Here is a 22,953-nt window from a genome sequence, read left to right as displayed (position 1 = left end):
CTTGCTTGGCAAGCCCTTTTCCAGTATTTCTATTTGAGAGTGAGAAAATGGTTCTGACTGGACCCCAGGCCGTTCCTGTGCCTGCCATCTGGTGGCTGGATTCCACAGCTAACTTGATCCCTTTGGGGAAGATCTGATTCTGGGCTGGGTTGTCACAGCCCATCTGGGGCTCTGCCTTTGGGATCCTTGAGAAAAAAATAGATCCTCAGATGGAGATCAGCTTTTGTGTGTTTCCTGGAGAGGAGAAGCACATTCTGTAAGTTCTGTTACCATCTTTGTTCTCTTTCCCAGGACATGATGGAGCTCCTAGAAGAAGATCTCACCTGTCCCATTTGCTGTAGCCTGTTTGATGATCCTCGTGTCCTGCCCTGCTCACACAACTTCTGCAGAAAGTGTCTGGAGGGAATATTGGATGGAAACGTGCGGAACGTGCTGTGGAGGCCATCCCCTTTCAAATGTCCCACGTGCAGGAAGGAAACTCCTGTTACTGGAGTCAACAGCTTACAGGTCAACTATTCCCTGAAGGGTATCGTGGAAAAGTACAACAAAATCAAAATAACTCCAAAAATGCCCGTGTGCAAAGTGCACAGCGGGCAACCCCTGAACATTTTTTGCCGGACAGACATGCAGCTCATCTGTGGGGTTTGTGCCACCCGTGGTGACCATACAAAGCACATGTTCTGTTCCATCGAGGAAGCTTATTCCCAGGAGAAGCGGGCTTTTGAAACCCTGTTTCAGGGCTTTGAAACGTGGCGTTGTGGAGATGCGCTCTCCCGGCTGGATACCTTGGAAACCAGTAAGCGGAAAGCTCTGCAGATGCTGACCAAGGATTCTGACAAGGTGAAAGAATTCTTTGATAAACTGCAGCACACGCTGGAGCAGAAGCGAAACGAGATTCTCTCTGACTTTGAGACCATGAAGCTTGCAGTGATGCAGGCCTACGATCCGGAGATCAATAAACTGAACTCGATTCTGCAGGAGCAGCGGATGGCTTTTAACATTGCAGAGGCCTTCAAAGACGTGTCGGAACCCATTGTATTTCTGCAACAGATGCAGGAGTTCAGGGAAAAAATCAAGGTGCTCAGAGAAACCCCTTTACCTTGTTCCAGTGTGGACATCACCCCTACAATGAAGAGCTTTGATACCAGCCAGTGGAATGGAATCAAATTGGTTGACGTGGACAAACTTTCTTTACCTCAGGAAAACAACAGTCTGAAATTGAAGATTCCCTCAGTCTTTTCACGCAGATTTATAGTAGCCTCTCTCATCTGCTTGCTTATTCTTGCTGTCACCAGAATGTCTTTTGTGGAGTCTGTGGTTGACAACTTCCAGTGCTGGAAATCTCAGTTCTTTACCATTAGCTTGTCCTACCTGGCAGATACGGTGGAGATAGCTGATCATGCAGTCTTTTATTGGGAACAGATGACTGATGGAGCCTCACTTCTGAGTGAGAAATGTAAAAACTACACGTTGGTTGTACTGGATAATGTTGCACAGTTTGTGTGCAAGTATAAACTGTTGTGAAGTCCTTACTGAAACGTAAGAAGTAAAAGAGATTTGATGGGGAAAAAAAGCGTAGAACGTTGTAAAATTAATTATTTTTTTTTAAAGACTTTCATTGTAAGCAATCTGAGATTTGAAATGTTTTCAGAATGTCTGTAATGTTCGTGTAGTTGGAGCACTACTAAACTGAAGGTGAAACAGAGCTCTGAAAAACATGTTCCTGGACTTCAGTTGTGGTGGTGATTATGGAATATTCATTTAAAATCATTTTCCTTACTGAAATTTAGGGCCTGTGTACTTACTATAATGACAAAATGCTTGTGGAGTAAGAAATTGTATATTCTTTGATAAAAAGCACTCCTATAGGGCATAGTTGATTTTTTTTTTTTTTTTTTTTTTTTTTTCTTAATTTGAAAGTCGTTTGGAAACAAAAAGAGAAGAGCTGTGATTGAGAAGAGTGTACAGTAATCTGAGGGGTTTAAGATTGCCCTTCTGCTGCAAAACACAGAGTAGAGTTCAGTCTGGAATCCCTTTCTACCTGAGGGTGGTTTTGCCTGTATTCCCTGTAAAATAAATGTATGTGTGTACGTAGGTGAATATATCTACATGTATGTATATGTGTTTTTATATATTTTTGTAAAACCACGAGTTGAATTTTCCTGTGTGTTCTGATTACTGTAGATACTGTTTATTGTTTACATGTTCTATGCTACAAAAACAAATTCAGGGTAAACACCTCGAATAAATTCTAGAGGTAAAAAGAAATCAACTGATACTGATAAGAGAACAAGCTGCAAGGTTCTCTATACTTTGCAGTTTACTTCTCTAGCCTGGGTTGTCTTGTTTCATCCATGTCTCTTTGAAGCCATGCTTCCTTAAGATGTGGTTTCGATGCTGACAGTCAGTGTGGTGAGAAGGCAGCTTGTGTTGTAGGCCTGCAACGATGGCAGGAGGAACAGTTTCTCTCCATCTGTGCCGATCCAGATTGTAATTCTGAGAGCCAGGAAAAAAGATGGGATGATTTGCTTGGAATGGTGTGTAAGGCCTTGGGAATAAGGATGTTGTTGGTGTTTTAACATCGGAGACATAGGTATGATCTTTTAATGTACTGGGAATTGAGTTTTATGTGTTATTGGCTTGCTTGTGGGATAACAGTGGCTTTAAGTGAGCTGTAAGCTTGAGTTTGCTGAAGTGCCCTTCTTTAAGAGCATATGATCCTGAAATATGTGGCCTGAAGTACCCTTTTTCTTATGGTAGTCCTATGAACAGCAATATATAGAATAAAAGCATTCTGTCCACATTTCCAGGAAAGAAAAGAAATGGGTGCCATACTTTGGGGATGTTCCTTGGCCTCTATCCTGATTTAATATATTGTGATGATCAGTTTGCTGTCTTCCAGTAGTCCTTGCAAGCTTCAATTCCAAGAAACAAAGTTTCCAAGCAACCAAGCCCTGCAAACAAAAGTATTGTATTTGCATCTTTGTTACCTGGGAGTGCTGCTGCCGCCCCACACGTTGCTCCAGATGGCCTGTGGGGTAGCAGAGATCAAGTCACAGACATACGGAGCGGAGCTGAGGTAGCGATGAGCGGTCGAGAGGTGGTTGCTGTGAGCGTGGGAGGTGTGAGGTTTGTAACCCGGCCCTGCACCTTGCTGCGGTTCCCCGAGTCCAGGTTAGCACGCATGTTGGGTGGTGACGACCCGGAGTTTCAACTGGTGAACGGAGAGTTTTTTGTGGACAGAGATGCCGGTTTGTTCAGTTACATCATGGACTTCTTGAGGACACTTCAGGTCTCTCTGCCTGCTGATTTTTCAGACTTCCGGAGGCTGCGCAGAGAAGCGGAATTCTATGAGCTGTACCCTCTGGCTGAGCTCCTGGGCCAGGAACACCTCCTGAAGCCGAGGCTGGAGATCTTGGAGGTGCGTTTTTTCCTCCAGGAGATGCAGGCCTTTTTCCGGATCTTCGGTTCCTGCAGTAGCACCGTGGAGACACTGGCTGAGCAGATCACTGTGCTTACGGGGCAGCTGCCAGGGCAGGGCTGGAGCAGTCCTTTTCCTTCTCAGAAACCACTAATTCCACTTCCTTTGGAAAGACCTTCTCATCACGACATGGTTTTTCAGTGTGGAACCGACTGCTCTGCTGGTGACCGGTTTGTGGCCAGGTACTCTCCAGAATGTGACTTCTCATGATAGAAACAGCTTCCTGGCTTCTACTTCATGGAATACGCTCTGCACACTTAGCAAGCTCATTGCAAAGAAGCTGTTGGACAATTGTCAGAGGAAAAAAATGTTTCCTTCTTTCTGCTAGCTTAATATTATGTTTTCCAGCTCTGAAGTACCCTGTTTGATTTCTGTCATGTTGTTCTTAAAAATGTTCCTGACTGTCTGAAACACTGTTCTTGATGTTCGTTTTTGTGTTTGGTTGGGTCTCTCTTCTGTGCTCTCTCTGCAAGGCTTCATCAGTGACCTCGTAGAAAACTCCAAAAATGGCATGAAATGAGGCAAAGAAAGCAAAATAAATAAGCAGTGAGGTACAGGAGGAGGCTAAAATCCACTAGCTTACGGGCCTGTAGACTTTCATGTTGAGAAGAAGAAATAAAGGGTGGCTAAACAGGTCAAAAACACCAGAGGAACTGAGATGGCAGTTCGGGGACTGGAGAGCTTTTGTACAGCCTTTTTATTCCAGGAAGAAGGGGTATATTATTAACTATGGGTTACGCAGTGGGTTTTCTCAGAGCGAAGTTTGTTTAATTGAGATCGCTATAAATCAATGATTTTTGTGATAGCAGCATCATATTCCAATAGCAACCTATATTTTTTAAAACAAGCTCTTGCTGGATGTCTCTATTGTATGGGGACACATTCTTACTGTATAAGAAAATGTAACCTCATTTGTCCTCTGTGGCAGCTAGAACATCTGGAACTTCATGGAAATTTCATTGAAATAGTTCCAAAAGGGTTATTCTCTCTGAATATTTGAATTAACACAGCAGTCCTTTGATTGTGTCTTAAAAAAAAAATCAATAGAGCCTATCTTCCTTTTAGCTCTCTTCGGCTAAGCAAGCACAGGGGAGAGAGAACTACTTTGCATTTGTGAAGGGACATCTATTTATATGGCAAACCTCAATTTTATCTATTTTTAATTATTTTACTGGACTGACAGTTGGCTGAGCACGTTACGGCTACTATTCCACTGCTTAAGTGGAATATTCCTGATTCTTTCCTTTTTTAATTCTGACTTTGTAGGACTTTTCCTTTGCATATCAGTAGAAGAGCATCCCCTGATGCTGAACCCCCCTGAAACAAGCCAGCTTTGGCACTGTAGCCTGCTGAATTTTTCTTGACTCAGTCTTTGTGCTGGCATCTTTTCTGTGTGCTTTCCGTAAATGTTTGGTGTACTTCCCTGTGAACTGTGGAACAATTTCACTCCTCAGCTTATGTATTTTGTAACAGTACTTTTATCTGACTTCTGTTCCTTCAACTGGATAGATTCTTACACTGTAGTTGATACCAAGTAAAATCCTGAAGTGATGTGAAAATGATTTTCTTACTTGTTACCACCAGAGCTGCTGTATGGGGTGACTGCAATAAATGTCACTGTTCCTAGAGAGATGCTGTCTAGTGGGAAGTGGTGCTGTTGGGATGTACATTGCCTTGCTGTCCTTTCCATCATCTCTTACCTGGGAAGTTGTCACATATTACACAGAGGATGCCATCCACCTCTCTTGCACTGAATGAAATTAATTCAGGGTTCTCTCTGCTGGTTTAAGTAAATTTCGTTGTGGGGGTGAAGGAAAAGGGCTTATTCCTCAGTCTGTAAACAGCAAGCTGAGGAATGCTGCTCTTACAAAGAGGGAAGGAGTGAAGTTGTCCTCAAAGCAGGCAAGAGATCCAGCATGTTGGCTGTAGGTGTGTGCAGCCAACTGCTGGCGTGCTCCATCCGAGCACTTGATTTTGTTTTATTATTTTTGTTGCTTGATTACATCCTTCGAGAAAAGTATTAGAAGTGTTCTGTAACTGCTTGCTTTCTTCTTTCAGGTACGTTTCCATAAAACCTGACAACAGAATGCTGATAAATGGTACTAATGTGCTAGGCCTGCTGATTGACACGTTGCTCAAGGATGGATTTCGCCTCATAAGCACCAGGACAGTTTCCAGTGACGAAAAAGTGGAGTGCTACAGTTTTGAAAGAACACAGAGGCCTGTAAGCCTTAGCATTGCTGCAAACCAACACCCAGAGAGCTCTGGGACAGTGCAGGCAAGGAGAAGCCGAGTGCAGAAGGGGAAATAATGCATTTTCATATACTCCTGTGAAGGTGGAAGAGGTGGTGTGTGTCAGCACCAGTGGCCTTTTTTTTGTTTGTTTGTTTGCTCATTTGAAACTGCGGCTATTGAGGGAAGTAACAAACAAACAACTTGTTAAAAAAGGAGGCGGAAAAAAAAATGCTTTCCTGCCTTTCCCTGCTCCACCCTCTTTAATTCTAAATAAAAGAACCACGGATTCAATGCTGTTTTTGTGGACCAGATTGCAGTACTTTCAAGGGCAGTTTTTGTTTTTCTCTGTGGCTAAAACTTCTGTGACTCACAGAAGATCAGTCACTCCTTCTAGAAAATTATTCCTGTGTTCTGTGCTCTTCAAATGTGATCACATGCAAAGGAGTTTTGCATGCATGCAAAAAGGACTGGAGCAGTGTGGAGAAGTGTCTGGAGGAGGAATGTCAACCTGAAAGACTGGAGGTTGTTTCTGCTTTGGAAACACCAATTCCTGTAATGGCAAGGTCACAAGTTATGTTGCTGTGGGACTGGAGACACGAGAGCATGGCTTTGTGAAGCCACTGCTGGCGTTCATGAAATAATAATGTGCCACTGTCTCTTGCAAAATACTCCTCTGTCCTCTCCCCACACTCTGAAGACACTGAGCTGCTCATTAGTGCTGAGAATTAAATGATAAAGGTCCTCAGAAAATACTTGTGATGCAAACAAAGAGTCAGTCAGTTCTTAGAGCCTTAACTGTAAGAACAAAAATGTGGTGAACAGTCCTTCAGATGGAAGAATTGGTGAAATTTTAAACAAGATAGCACAAGGTATCTCTTAGTGCTTGTTAAATGAAAAGGTATTCAGGAAGGAGGCTTGGCAGAGGTCGCTTTGGGAATTTTAACCCTGTACAATGGTTTGTAAAAGTGCCAGGATTATCTCAGGTATGGGAGAGTTATTGAGGCTTTATAGATGAAGAACCTTTTGTCCTACCTAACAGGCAGATCATGGCAGTGTCAAGGATTCATTATTTGAATCTGATTTTGTTTCTTGTTGAGAAAACGTGCTACATCAGCCTGTCTGATTAATTAGGTCTGGCTTTCCTTTAGCTTTAAAGTGTGAATTTCTTTACAGCACTTAGGAACGGTGATGGGTGGTGGGGATCAGTCTTCTGTTTCATGTTTGTAGTGTTTGCAATGGAATGGATCATTTCAGACTTCTGGTGCTGCTATCGGATGTTTATTTTCTCTATGCTACCATAAAGCATTTTAGCTTGACACAGGTGTTTGGAGCTTTCCAGGGGTAAAATAATGTGATTATGGGACATCTCCTAAGCTGCTTACAGGCTACATACGTGTAGTAAATATTATGGAACATGCTTTCACTTCAAACTGGATTTTTTTGTCAATAATGTCAACCAATATGTTAATGCTTTGAGCACAGGCCTTTCATTAGACTTTTTACTAACAAAATTAGGCTATTTCACCTACTGCAGAAGCAGTGAGTTTATTTTCACTGCTGTAACAGCCATTTTTGAACTCTTTTAAAATAAGGAAAAAGAAATATATATGTTTTAACCTACATCATTACTCGTGCTCTGTGGTTTTGGCAAAAGGAAAATTTGATACAACCATTTCACAGACTGCGGCACAGCTGAGGCTGTCTGGGCTCCCTGAGTCCCTCTGCTCCATCCTCTGCCCCAGCAGGGACACCCAGAGCAGGGTGCCCAGGGCCACGTCCAGGCGGCTCTGGGAGATCCACAAGGAGGAGACCCCACAGCCTCTGTGCAGCCTGTGGCAGTGCTCCATCACTGCTCAGCACGGAAGGGCTCCTGGTGTTCAGAGGGAACCTCCTGTGCTCCAGTTTGTGCCCATGGCCTCTGGTCCTGGCACCAGGCACCACTGACAGAGCCTGGCTTTGGCCTCTGGCACCCTCCCTCAGGTATGTATGGACATTGATGGGATCCCTGAGCCCCCTGCAGCTGAGCAGTCCCAACTCTCCCAGCTACTCCTCATAGAAGTTCCTGTGGCCTTTCATCAACTTTGTGCCCCTCTGTTGGACTCTCTCTTCCAGGTTGTCTTGTACTGAGGGATTGCAGAGCTGAACCCTGTGCTCCAGGTGTGGCCTCAGCAGTGCTGAGTAGAGGGGAAAGATCACCCTCATGGGTTACCTTATCCAGCACAAACACCATCCTATGTACCTAATATGTTGGCTGTGGAAGAATACCCCAGTGAAAGCTCCTGTCCTGTAAAGAACCATAAATACTTTATCTTGACCTGTTAGGGCCATGTACCAAGAACCTGTGCATATGAAAATTAGTAAACCGGGATTCCAAAGCTTTTCTGTAATTTATTCTTAGCAATTAACTGAGATGTGTCATTTTTTCACCTGTTTCTCCCCCCCTTCTTTTTCTTTTTTTCTTTATAGTTGCTTTAGGAAGTATAAGAGCACATGTGTGCATGGCAATTATTCAACAAGTGTATCAGCAGCAGAGCTTTTCACACTGGTGCATTTCCCCACCAGGCAGCAGTTGCAGAGGGAGAAGTGAATTTGGCTGATCAGAGCACAAATTAACCACAAGTCGGGGTGATTTTCAAGCCTTTTGGTCAAAACCAGATGACGTGTTAAACTGACTAATTTCACACACATCTTGGCAGGTCCACAAGCTATGGCATCTCCCAATACAATCTGTGCTGGACTAGAAGCATGGTGGAAGAGATCCGGTCATGTTTTTTCATTCAGGAGAACAAGGAGCTCTGATTGCTCACAGCTACCTCTATTTTTGATTAAATAGAAGTTTTTGAAACCTTGGATTGTTTTTCCAGTTAACTTGGAATTTGTGATCACTGATATTCTACTTCTTCAACTCATTGCCCACTTTCTCAAGAGAATTCCTTTGTCCAGAAGGTAGAAAATTTGCTCATTTCAGTCCATTTACGGTTGCCTTTTTATTCTTCATTGCATTCAGCAAAAAATTTGCAGACTGTCCCAGAAATCCAACCTACTTCTGGATGTGCAGTGAATTCTCCTCTGCTTTGTAACACACAAGCAGAATCCCAGAGCAGTAGGGCTGCTAGAGGGAAAGGAAATGAAGCTGTAAGACAGTGCTGCCATTCTGTCCAGCAGGTGCTCAAGTTTACACCGCAGAAGTAGATTTTCTAAAAAGGGATGATAGTGTCTTGATGCTTTGGAACAGGTTGCCCAAGGAGGCTGTGGATGCCCCATCCCTGGAGGCATTCAAGGCCAGGCTGGATGTGGCTCTGGGCAACCTGGTCTAGTGTTGACAACCCTGCACATAGCAGGGGGATTGAAACTCAGTGATCATTGCGGTCCTTTTCAACACAGGCCAATCTGTTTTTCTATGATTCACTTGTAAAAAATCAATAATTTGGGAAGAAACAGAATCGTTGAGGTTGGAAAAGACCTTCAAGATCCCCAGGTCCAACCATCAGCCTGACCCACCAAGTCCCATCACTACAATGTCTCTCTCAGTGCCACGTCCATGTGTCTTGGACATCTTCATAACTGGGGACTCCACTGCCTCTTTTGGGAGGCTGTTCCAGTGCTTGAACACTCTTTTGTGAAGAAATCTTTCCTGATATCCGACTTAAGCCTCCCCTGCTGCAATTTGAGACCATTTGTCATCACCTGAGATAATCTTGTATTTCTTTCTTATGTTAGTATTTCCCCCCTCTTTTATAGTTAGATTTTACCCTATGTTTATTTTTTCACTGGAAGGTCTGTTATCTTCCCAGTTTTTACCTTGTTTGGCTCATTTTCAATTGCAATGCTCAGAAATAACCAGTGAATCTGAGCTTTGCAAGGCTTAAGTGTCTTTGTTTTGGGAAGGGATAAAGCTAAGGTATATCCAACCCATAGTCTATGCGGGATGCAGTTCTGATCCACAGCTGAATTCAGTGCCAGAAAGCAGCCAAAGTGGATAAGAAGTCAGTCCTGTTTGAGATCACAGCAATTCAAGTGCATAACTATGAATAATTAGGAAAAAAATAAAAATCTGTTCCCAGATTGCTGGAAAGTGTTATTGAATATTCACTGGGAAACAAGCTGGGAACTATCCAAGAGGAGGAGGGAGACTCACTGCCTCTTATTCCTTCCCTGTGATTTGTGCTGAACCCTTGCCAGGCTTTAACTTTACAAGGTTTATTTTTATTGATTTTCAACAATAAACAGTGGGAGTATCTACAATAAAAGATTTACAGTGCATCACGAGGAAATACAACTCCCTACCAAATATTATATTGATCTATTCCCAGATGCTACTGAAACAGCATGTAAAAGCCCAAAGCAAGCCCAGCGATGGAGAACTTCCTCTCTACTGACAGATGCGTTTGCCTGTTATGTCTTCAGAAAACAATAAAAGGGAAGGGAGTGACTCTGCTGCTTTGACCATATCTTCAACGGCCCAGTTAAATCTGTCAGCTCAATGTAAGCCACATAAATAAAGAACTGGGAACCAAGGGAGCTGCTAGCGCATCTGAAGATTCCCACTCTTTGAAGCTGCATCTCCTGCTGCAGTCAGGCCATAATTAGTCACAGAAGGCCTTGTTGTGACTAGCGAATGGATGGACCAACCGTGATGTGAATAGTCTGGAAATGGCTGGAGATGTGCCTGGAGCTCAGAGCACTCTCAGATGGGTGGGCGGGATGTAAATCACCAGTCGTCATGTCAAATCAAAATAAATCTGACTTCTGTTAAAAAAGAGCGTCGGCGTTCTAGACCATAATGTCGTTGCTGCTGAAATAACCCCCCGAAGTTTTATCTCTAAGAGTGATCTGACATGTAAATTTCCCCAAGAATTCTTACTCCACTTCCATTCTCACGCAGTGGCTCAGTAATTGGTGGCTTCTTTCTGGTTAGAAAGATGATGAATGTTGCCCTAAAGGTTGGAAACAGTAATGTCTACAAATCTGCTTTGCAGAATGAATTTAGTGCTTTGCTTTCTAAGCAAGTTACTGCCACAACAGCCAGCTGAGTGCTTGCAGAAATTGAGAATTAAATGTTGCAGCATTGTTCCATCCTCATTCTAGGCTGGAAAAAAGGCAATGGATTGGAAACATCAACTCTGGGGTTTTACTCATACTTTGGTGTTAGGAACTCAATTTTCTTTGAATTTCAAAGGCAGTCTGCAGCACTCATTGAAGGCCTTCTGAAAGGACTGCTCTATGCTTTCCACCCATGATAAATGTGTGATAAAAGTAATTGACAAGCATGCCATTGGGTTAGACTAGATGATCTCCAGAGCTCCTTCCCAATCCCTACAATTCAGTGATTCAGCAACAGACATAACAGCACGTGCTGATCCTTCTTCAGTCCTTGCATGTCAGTATAAGCCCTCCAGCTTGCTCCTAGGACTGATCACTGGCACAGCAGAGGAAGAGAGTGAGTGGATAGAGACCAAAGAAGAGAGCAAACCCAACTTACTTTTCCTTTTGCAGAGGAGACAAAAGATAACAAACATAGGGCTGGAGGGACTCAGTACCTTTGTGCAACCCACTTTCTGGCAGTGCTTAGGAAGCATACGCAGTGTAGTGATAGGGTTGGCAGTACTAAGTTAATGGTAGGACTTAATGACTTTAGAGCCCTTTTCTAAGCAAAATTATTCTATGATTCTACTGCACTGAAAGGAGAATTAGCCGAGCTGCCAGAAGTTCCAACACTGTCAGACAAGGAAAAGCAGAAGATCTGATAGACTGAATGAATGGGTGGGTGACAGCTGCTACAGGAACTTGGAAAAGGCACAGAAGACATAGGGTGGGACACAGACATATAAAAGACTATAGGGACTTAGAATTTGCTAGATGAGTGGCTCTGCAGAACAGCTTGCACTGATGCTTTGCATATCTGGAGAACAAATTCTCTCTTGAGGTCAGTTCTGTACCTGCACTGGAAGTGAGCCATTGCAGGATCCAGACATTGAATCAGTCATCATGATACCCCACATCTGGAAACTGTAACTGGGCTTTTGGTGGCTGCACAGACAAGCACTGAAGGTCTGGATACCAGCACTGCCTTGGCTGCACTGGGGTGATACTTCCGCTAACTTGGACATTCCCTTCTGGTGGCTTTTGCTTCCAATCCAGTTGCACAGCGGAAAGCAGTCACCCTACTAGCAAATTCCTAAAGGACAAATTAGTAGAAAATAAGTTCCCTATCAATTTTCCATAAATCATAAATGCATCCTCTTCTGCAACAGATTGTTTTACACTGTATTTTCCCCATTTGCAAATAAGTCCTTAAGCCATATAATCTTTGTTTGCAATCTGTGATTGTTCAAAACTATCTTCTGAAAATGGTTCAGTATATTGTGGGTGCCCGGAACATGCTGACAGTTAATGATTAAAATGGCCATGCTATCAAGAATGCAAATGAGAAATTGAAACTGGATGTAACTGAATCCTTCTTCCCTCTCTGGTAAGGCCAAGCAGTGCCTTCAGCCCCAACACTGTTGTCTGCCAACATTCAGAAGTTTGTCAACTGAAGCACGATGATGCAATTCAAAGTTTGCTTGTGCTCATCTGTCCTGAAACCTCTACAGATACACAAGGAAAAGGGTGGGCAAAAGACCTGCTTCTTGCTAGACTCATCTTTCATTTCAGATATTTTCTGCAGAACCTCATCTGGAAAATGCACCTCCACGTAGAAAGCCACTTCTGCCCACGTGCAGCACCTTGTTGTGCTTAGCTATAAGCCTGACATGGCTCGAGTTTGAGTTGAATGGTCCAACATCACATGAAATTGAATGAGATAAAACTATGGGATAACTTTGCTATGGTTTTGATAACGTCAATTCCGTGGATGGTTCAAAACCCAACTTCTTGTCTACTCACAGCACCATGACACAGCCATGATGAGCAAAGGGCACGACAACATTTTTCAGGGGTTCATATCCAACACATTCAGGATATGAAGACAGGGATTCCTGTTCTTCTGAATTTCTCCTTAGATGTCTTCATGGTTGGACTTGATGATCTTTTCCAATCTGAGTGATTTTATGTCTGTGGCCACTTTTACCACTTCAAATTCAAATTATTATTCACAAAAATTAATTATCAGTACCCTATTTAGCTTGGATCTCTCCCTCCCAGAAGAGTAGCAGCAGATAGAAAAGTTCATCTGCTTCCCCCGTCACTCTAAGTTCCAATTGTTGCTGTGTTCGGAGGCTGTTTTCCAGTGAGAGCTGGCCTGAGACAACACTGAGTCTGTTCACACTCAGCAATGTCTCTAGTACCTGGTAAGTCTTTCTGTCAATTGAAGACTTTGTACCGAGCAGGTGCAGGTAACAAGTCAGGAGCTGCCATGGTGAGAGTAAGAATGAATGGCGTGGACAAAGACAATTCAATCTGTGACATGGCAAAAACAGGCTTTCTTTGAAGACTGAAGTCAAATATCCGGATGGCATCTCAAGAACCCTTGTCATTTAATAAACACCAATGAGAATGTGGAGGTGCTGAAAAATGCAGCAAGTTTCCATCTCTATAAGCATCCGACTTTGAACCGCAGCTAGTGCCTCTACCTAATGTAGAACATCCAACTGAAGAGAACTTTACAGGAGGATCCTTCTGTCCTTTTCTGATTCTGAGCACAGGACTATTTCCCATGGAAGTGGTCTTACTGGGACCTGGTGACTTTCAGAAAAGTATCTCAGTACCAGCAGAACAGAAAACAATTCAATCATCACAGAAGTATGAGTGCCCACAGAAATTTCTAAGGATCTGAGCCAGATTTGATAATGGAGCGCTGGACTGATCAGTTTGGTTTTAGCTGAACAATCCAAAAGTGACTCAACCTCATTCAAATTAATTCCAGTATCATCGCCACTGATGATTTCTGCTCTGACAACACAGCTGTTAATGGATTCACAGACTGCAGACCACATCCCACGACACATCAAGGTAGCTCCAAACCTGCATCATAAAACTTCCTACTGTTCCTAGGTACGAGCTGTACTTACCTTCCAAACAAATTACATGCAAGGAGAAAATTAGGATGGGTTTTGCAGAAGTTCTGTTCCTTGTCACCCTCTAATCAGGACCGAGGCATACTAGGAGACTTGCTGACAGCCTAGAGCACAAAATGGAAAGAACAAGTAGGTTCTGCTATTTTTCAGTGTTTCTGCTCAGGCAAACCAGAACCGGAGACAAGGTGCCTGTATCACTTGTCACATCTTGAGGCAAGATGTTTTGGCCTTCATTGAAGATCCAGATAATGCTCTTCAAACCAAGTAAGCTGTATCTTACATAGACAGTCCTTAATAACAGTGCCACATTATGCAGTATGCCTCTGAACATTAAGCGTTAAGTTGTACCCATTCATGAGGTATGTACTGATATGAAATTCTTCCCAGGCTAAAGCAGTTCATCCAGCAGGAAAATAACAAATGCTACTATTTCTGAAACTAATCTTAGCAGCTCTTTAAGTGCTGACTTAAGTACAAGTTAGTGAATAATAAACAACCACCTGCTATATCACAGGCTAATGAAGAGCTCTGTTCAGTCACTGTCAGTCTGGAGAACAAGGGGCTGGACAGATTAACACTGCTCATGCACTGATTTACAGCTTTTGCTTCCACATGTGATGCAGAACAATACCCATGTACAAGAACATCAGATGCACAGGTACCAATAGTTGAATATGGAGCCTGGATACAAATGTACAGAGAGAAGAATAAGTAGAAGTATTCTTATATAGTAGAATTCAGGGTTGGTTGGTTGTTTTTTTTTGTTTTGTTTTGTCTATGTAGTGCCAAAATGAGGAAGGAACAGGCAAATTTAAAAGGAGTTCAAGACACATGATTTGCTTTTAATACAGAGGGTGACAAATTCCTGTCCTGAGAGCATGCTCTATGAGGAATCAGGAGTTTCACTTAGGCCTAGAAGTCTCAAAGGAAGACCCTATTGGCAACCTGGGAAACAAACACCACAAATCATCAGGAATAGACACTATTTTTATAAAAACTCTGAAATAAAAGTGAAAAAGTAGAGATACAGGCAAGAATTTGTCAATTACCTTTAGAAATATCCACTGCCCTACACTGGCTGGCTGCTCATAGTTCAACACTCAGAGAAAGGCGCAGTTTTGGAATAAACAGATTGAGGATACCTTCATAGAGTAAGGCAGTATCTTTCAAAAGCTACTTACTTTATGCCTGAATAAGCATAAAATAACAGGATCATGCTATCACAGCTTTGCCAAGTAAACTTTATTTTAAGCTACTAGAATTGCTTGAATGAAGTATAAATTACACACAAGCCTTGAGGCTGTCTTATAGTCTAATCACAGTTTGGAAATTAAATAACCACTCCCAAAAAGAGGAGTTGTAGCTTCTCTGTTCACAGCAAGTTGCTTAAATCTCTTACCCAGAGCAGACTCTCGTCAATCACACTAATTGGGGAGGGAGAGTGTAAAACCTTCTTGTCAAAAACAAAAGAAAAGCAATCCAGACTAGTGAAGAGGTGAATCACTGCTGATTGCTGAGCAACCTTTCTTTAATTCTGTTACCTCCCCTCTTCAGCAGCTGTAGAAAACCCAAGAGTATAAAGCAGTTTAAGGACATCTTTACTGGTGCTCTCTCCAGCAACTTAAAACAGAACTTTGGCATAACAGAGATCTGTGATCTAGTTCACAAATATTCAACTATCTCAGTGTTCATCTACTGGAAACATAAGGTATTCCTTTAGCATGTTTTAATGGGCACTTGTATTTACTGTATGATCTTTTTTACTATTACTTAGGAAACATCTTAAGAAAAGAATATGGAACTTGCAAAGAACTGCAGTTAGTCCAAGAAAAACAAATTCCACTACCCTTTGAAATCCTACCTGCAGCTTGCTTTCATCTGGTAATGCTAACAGTTATCACTGCCAACAACCATTGAACAAAACCGTTTTGTGACTTCTATGCTTTTCTGCACATATCATTGATTTAACAAGAAAGATGAGGAACATCTGTGGGCAACTTTCCCCAAGTACTATTTTTCAGAAGCAGGACATGTGAACTTGAATCCCCCCTGATTTCTGAAGAACCTGAAACCCGGGTTCTCTGTTTCCCAGGTGAGCCTCCTGGTCCTGCTTCAGCCAATATCTTACACTGATCTGAAGGATTTTAGGTGGTCATGCCAATATTTAAGCAGCTCACCAGGCTTAGTGACTTTGGATCTGTTATCTTTCCCAGTCTTCCTCCTCAAGCACAGCATATATCCTTGCCCCCTCTTGTTACTGTCAACTGTTATACCAGATTATAATTCATCTGAAAAGGAGAAAGAAAGAGTCCTTAAGCATTTCAATTTTCAGCATCATGCTGTACCCTTCTGTCCTAGAAGGCTACTTTCACACTGGTGTCTCTACAAGCATTATAGCTCCAGATTTTCAGCCAAAAATCCAGTTCTTCAAATGAAGATGAACTTTCATACCCTCATCCACATCCAATGAAAAAAAAAATATATATGTGTTGCTTAACGCAGGGCAGAAGTGCCTTTGAAACAGAATTATTCTTGACAAATTTTCTTGAGTCACCCATTGTCCTGAGAATTCTCCACAGGTCACCCACTTCCACCATGAACAGTGCCTTTTGAGCAAGGATACACCATACAGTTCTAGACACTAACTGCTTCCATATAGTATCTATACATACAGCATCCATTATCCCATTGCTACATGGATATACAGCGACAATTACAAGACTGGTTTTTGGTTTCCTTTATTAACTGTTAACACATGTCCTTTAATTTTCCAGTATTTTAGGGTTGTTTTTTTGTTTGTTTGGGTAAAAAAAGGGCTTTTGATGTCCTTATAGACAGGAAAACACCAACTGGAAGTAACCAGCTTGTTGCACATGTAGCAACTTAAGAAAAGAATGAAGAAAAGCAGAAATGAATAACTAAAAAGCAAGCCTCTTGGTAAAACTACACTTGGCTAAATAGCAGAAGATGTTGTAGATAGGCCTTCAAGAATCCCAATCATTAAATAAGGCTGGAATCTATACCTTGGTAGTTCACAGATAGTCGGCAAACGTGAGTTTTAAGATCTATTACCTGCATTCTTAAGAGAAGTTAATCTAAACACTAGGCATTATCACATTATCACATCTGTCTGCCTAGTCTTAGATTCTGATCACAAGGACAAAGTCCCGACTATATTTTCCTCTCATCTCTCTAAAATTTGGCTTCTATGAAGCCATTAATAAACTGGACGTGGATGCACTGTTTAACTGAGCTCTGACATTTACCTTATTCAGATGGAATAAAACTTGATTCACAAGTAACTGTTTCACACTTTTCCCCCCCCTATTTTTGCTATTTGAGATAGGGCATTCAAAAAACAGCTTGAGTGCAACGAGCTGTTGGATTTGAGCACAATTTGTTCCTGGAGCCTCCACAACAATACAGCCAACAGGGGGCTGTCTGGCTACACGATGTTACATTTTCAGCCTAGAAAACCTTTTCCAACCATACAACCTACGGTCAGACAAGCAAACTTCCTAAATAACCTGCAGGTAACAACATGGTAGCTCTTTTTTGTTTTTATCTTTGCCTGACACAACCATTCTTATTCTGATGTCTTAAGATTCACTTCATATGCATATATATAGAAAGTCAGCACTTTTACTGATGTCTGAAAATAACATTGCTTTGCTTATTGCAAGAGTGACGGACTTCCACATAAGCTTGATGGTAGGAAAGGCGTCACAGCCATTTCCATACAGTAGGAATCCACGTGTATGTGAGCATTTTTGTGTTATTTTTATGTAAAGATATTCTTCTTCTGAAGGAAAAGTAGAAAAGGATGCTGTCAGCCCCTTCAGCACTGAATAGTTGTCTTCTCTTTGTTCAGAGACTCCTCCCAATTATCCCCAAAGCACGCAGTGAATACTGACAGCTATGCTAACTTCAGAGCAGGCAAGAGGCAAACATCTTTTTTTCTTGAAGCCTACAAACTCCTGGCCTTTCCCATAATTATGAAAGCAGTTATTGCTGCTATTTTTTTTTTTTTTTTTCCTACTGCCTCTATTCATGTTTCTCTCACCTCATGCTGCACCTACAGGTCCTGGACTAAATTTTCCTGTAAACTCCTTTGAAGGATTTAGGGAACAGATAGGTGAAGTCTGTAGGAGTGTCAAGAAAGGAAGGCTTAGACCCAGAATATTCCTGACACTGGTTTAAGTAATGAAACAAGCTTAACTTCTGGATGATTCTGGACTGCCATTCTCAAGAGGGTGGAGGGAACTTTTCCTTGGTGCCAGCACTGCCGCTCTCACAACAAGCACATTCAGCCAGCTGAGCTTACCAAAAATCAAACCCAGTCACCAGTGAAACCACCACGGAAACATCAGAGCCAGGCTAATACTGAGGGGAACAGGAAGACTCTGTCAGCTCCAAATTTGTCTTGTTTGAGAATCACAGAACTGTAAGTACCACACTCATTTGTTTCTGTCTACTATTATATTACTGGACCAGCTAGAATCTCTGAAGCATTTTCTTTGCCTTTATTTCAACAAACTATTAGAAGTGTATGCATATGAGACTGTGTTCTATGATTTATGCCTTATGTGTTATAAGATCAGAACTACATAAGATTTCAGAGTATTTTATGGTAGATTTTAAAATACTATGCCTTTTAAACTACTTCAAAGCACTGAAGCTTCCAATAAAAGATGCCTTTATGCAGAGCCACATGCTTACCCTGCAGAACCCATGGTTCATTTATGGCATCTCCTGCAGTTACAAGCAACAGAAAAAAAAGCCCACAACAGTACAGCTACAATATGATTCCTATCTCTCATCAGAAGCTAAGTTGGTCAGCACTATCTACCTAAGATTAAAGATTCTGTCTGGATACATGTTACTATAATTAATATTTATTTCAGAAATTTTGAAGGCAGGGATCAATTTTTACAGTAAGAAAAGGGAGCAATGTTAGATATGTTACATTTTGTTTATTAACACAGCATTATTACAAGCAAGGCAGATTCTGAAAAATAGAGCTGTACCTGAGAGCTGTTAAATAACTGCCAATGGAAATAAACTGCTTAGGGTGCTAACCAAGTGATTCTACTTGAACTGCTAACAAGGTAACAGACAACACTCACCTCTTCCTCTGTGATCTGAAGTCATAAATGCCATAGAAAATCCCATGAGGAAACACATCCCTGTAGCACAACTAACAAAGCTTGAAATAAGCAAAAATAGATAAACATCCCTTCAAGTGACTATACTTGAAGTATATACTACTTGAAGACTATACCTATACTAGGTGACCCTACTTTAAATAAAGATATAGAAACTACAGTAGTACCCAACGGTTGGAGGTATCCCACTTGAAATATGTAGGAGACTACAGGCAGACATAACATTACACAAAGTTTAAATTCATGTTTGCAATTCTTAAGCAGATCAGCTGCAAACGTGGACATCCAGTGTTTCCATTGGACTTGATGGCTTAAAGCCACTTGTGAAGTGAGGAACATAACACTACAAAAATCTATGGTAATTTGTACACTGTACAAAAATAAAAACAGAAAAATAAATGTAACATCCAATTCCTAGGATTTCTCATTTCACGCAAACATAAAGACAGTTTCTTCTGCTTGTAGGCTTTGGTCCATTCCCTACAGAATTTTCAACCTATTTCTGTAGCAGAGTTGAACTTCTTCCTTGTACAGCCTACAAACACCTTCCCTGACTGAGCAGCACACCACACTGGTCCTATCATTGAATATTGCATATGATCATGAAGATTGCTTCATAGTAGACTAACACAAGGGGGCAAATTAAGATCAGATACACCCCTGAGAGGCCTGTTCTGCCTGATCCTGCTTCGGCTAGATGATCTCCAGTAGCACATCAACTACTTTGTAATTTTTGAATTTCAGGATGAAATTTCATGAAGTAGCTGACTGTAGTAATAAAGACACCCTTTTCTCTGTGGATCTGGATGAGAAATGAAAGTGACAGTGATTTCATAGCAAAAACTACTATGTCGCAGCCTGACTCAAGTGCTAAGCATTCTAATAAACATTAACGTTGACCTGCTTTCCCCTGCTTTCTTTTTTACAGTATCAGGCAGGGTTCCTTCTGCTAAGCTGCTGCTTCTTCCATCTTCAAGAAACAAATGAATCCCTAAATCATTGCTCAACCTGTACCAGTCCTTCCAACTTTCCAATTTCACATCTCTTTCCCCTACCAGTTTGCAGCTCCAATCTTTCAAACACTGGAGTTTCAGACATGCTCCTCTCACCAGCTGTCTTCACTCTTGAATAGCAACTAATCTCAAGATATTTTCAAGCAGGCCTTTCTTTTATTTCCCTTATTTATGAATTAAGCATCTGCTTCCCCTCACAGTTCCTAAACTAGCAGCATCTGGACTGAATATAATACACCTTTCTTTCTTCAATCAGGCAAAATCCATAGGACCTCAGAGCTGCAAATGTAGGAGAGTTCCATTCCACCACTGGAGACAGTGCATCCTTGCAGGTTTATCTCTGGAAAACATAACAGCTAATATGTAAGGCAACTATGAACCATGCAAAAAAGGTGACATTCTTCTCAAAGGTTTAGAAACCAAGTAACATGGATAGGTCTTCACAAGCACTTGAAATCATACTGTTGACAATCAAACTAAACTGGAACTTTCATTCCTTGTTTGAATCTTGTTTCTGCAAATGCTTAAGTTGTATTTTCATCCCCATTAGCCTTCATGGCTAAACAAAGAAATGCAAGCTCATATTGCTGCTGCTTCCCACTCTCTGCCTTGTGCCAGTATAGGGGCTTGTGTGAAGAACCAGAAAAAGTCTGTTTCACCGTTCACACAGCAATGCCATGCAAACAGATCTGTTCGTTGCATGCTCTCACATCTTTCTGATTGGCTTTTTAGATTTGCATCTACGCTCTCTGAAATCTCAGAGATACAGCCCAGAGATATTAAATATTGGATCCATGGCAGTGACAGCATGGATGGCCCTTTGCAAGCACCACAGTTTGCAGCAGTGCACAGTTACAGATAAGTTATCCAACTTTGAGCCAGATAACCATTTTTGAGTAGTCAACCTCATTTTGGCTGTGCATCTCAAGAGACAAGTAGTAGGTAAATGGCACACAGAAGCATGGATACTTTTAGTACTATTTAGTACTGTAGCTATTTAGTACTGGATAGCTTTACTATTGAGAAGTGCTCAGGTTGAACTAAATTAGAAAGTTTTAGTCTGAAGTATTTTTATTATTTCAAATCCATAGCAGGGGCAGGAAAAAAAAAAGTGATTTTTCACCAGTATGTATACTGGGCTGAGCATCCAAGTGGTAAAGCAATGCAAATTTATTAATTGTAACAACTTGCATTCATATTCATCTACATCATGTTTGTACCTGTGCAGCTGCACCAGTAGATCTCTGGAGTCAAAAATCCCCAGTGCAGAAAACCTTTTTTCCCTCCCTCCCTCCATTTAAAACATCTATACGATGTATAAACTTGAAGTTGTAAAAACACATGCAGTCTTCAAATAAGTGTTTTAATGGCAATATATAACAGGGCTAATAAAACAAGATTAGCAAGTGATACTGAGTCATGACAGTGAAGAAAATAAAATTCTGAAAGGAAACACTTTCAGATCTTGCCTGTATCTAAAATTAGTGTCATTTACATAACCATTAGTCCAAGTTTGACTCACCACACAGTTCTTGCATACAGCTTTTAAAAGGAAAGGATCCCAAGTAATTTCCATTCTCACTGCAGCAATTTCAATTGTGTCAATGAAAGATTCCCCTGCAAAAGAAACGTGTCAGTGGAAGATGAGAAAAGAATTAGTAATTCACAGTCACTTACATAGTTAACAGTTTTAGGGTTAGAATTTTCAGCTGTTTGTAGTTTAAGAAATGAATTAAGAATGTTTGATTTAAGATATAAAATGGAGATCTGAATAAGTTTCATTAGTAATTTTGGAAGGTAATTCTGCTGTATGTGCTCGCTTCGCTAAAAATATCACTAAACATTTCCCAATTTCCAGCCATTAAGAAAATGCTGTAAAAATTAACATAGTTACAGGAGTCTTAATAAAGATACACTAGCATTTAAAGTGATGTCACTGTTATAATTATATACAGTATAAAATAAAAACACACTTACCAAAGCACTGTTAGACAGGTATAGGCTGAGATCACTCCTTTAATAAATTCAGCTTTCATGTAAACCAAAGCAGTCAAGACTACATATGCACCTACTCCACATTTGCCATCAGATAATCTCAATTCCTATATATTGTTACCGACTAGATGAAAACACAAACCAAGCCAAGAAAATGTTCATAAACAATCGACATATAAGCAACAACAAAGCAGCTTCGGAAATACAAACGTTTTCTCTCATGACTCACATGCAGAAGTGGCTAGCCTTACTTCAGCAGCACAGTTAATACTGGAGATATTTACAGTTTTAACACCAATATTTACGTGCTGCTAGAGTATGACAGACATCAGCATCACAAGATTGACTAATGCCTAAATGACATTTCTCTTCAGGATGATGAAATCCTTGTATTTTTGAGGCAGCACAATATGGCCTGCACCTTTTCAAAACCCACAAACCATTATGTGCTGCTACGTTATGCCAAGGTGTCTACTGCACTTTGAGGATGTAGAAACCTATGCTGAGAGCTAAATGCAGAACTGTGTTGAACAACAGTTTTTTGTGTATTGACGTGAACTGTATTAACTACAAAAACCTTATAAAACATTGCCATGCTGCTTGTTTATTTACACAAAGCTTTAGACTTTATTGAAATCTGTACATGAGACCTTAATGGGCCACAAACCAGAAAGTGGACAATGGCATCTGATTTGAGGGACGAAAGATTATTTGGATATTTACTGAGGAGAAAAAAAGTTAGCAAGTAGCTCGTAGCAGCTTATCTGCCTCCAGCCCAAACCGATCACACTGCTTTTATTTGAAGATGTAGGTGAAAAACCTCAGTTCACATCCTCACCAAATACCCTTTTCTCTCGTGCTCAAGTACATCAGTGTTTTAAACGTATACGGTATTTTCACAGTTCCCTACATAAAAAAAAATGATTTTTTTTTTTTTTAAATACCAAATTATTTTAAGAAAAGCTACTTACACAGATTCAACCTGAGTACTTCTTTCCACTGTGAAGAATCTTAGAGCCAGTGCAGGATGAAATCACCCTCTTAAA

At 41.2% G+C, this 22,953-nt stretch overlaps 2 protein-coding genes across 2 annotated transcripts; both read left to right on the top strand.

The window, feature by feature from the left end:
• Positions 1-297: 297 nt before the first annotated feature.
• TRIM13 (tripartite motif containing 13) lies at positions 298-1,524 on the top strand (the record flags this gene model as incomplete). Its single annotated transcript, XM_079549640.1, has 1 exon — positions 298-1,524. One exon carries the CDS (start codon positions 298-300, stop codon positions 1,522-1,524), a length of 1,227 nt encoding a protein of 408 aa, XP_079405766.1.
• A 1,561-nt stretch (positions 1,525-3,085) lies between these two features.
• Positions 3,086-5,792, top strand: KCNRG (potassium channel regulator; the record flags this gene model as incomplete). Its single annotated transcript, XM_079541598.1, has 2 exons — positions 3,086-3,663; positions 5,540-5,792. 2 exons carry the CDS (start codon positions 3,086-3,088, stop codon positions 5,790-5,792), a joined length of 831 nt encoding a protein of 276 aa, XP_079397724.1.
• Between the last annotated feature and the right edge of the window lie 17,161 nt (positions 5,793-22,953).

This window comes from Tetrao urogallus, assembly GCF_951394365.1.
Source record: "Tetrao urogallus genome assembly, chromosome: 1".
Lineage (NCBI taxonomy): Eukaryota > Metazoa > Chordata > Aves > Galliformes > Phasianidae > Tetrao > Tetrao urogallus.
Note: the sequence above shows the minus strand (reverse complement) of the source record. Positions and strands in the feature narration are given on the sequence as shown.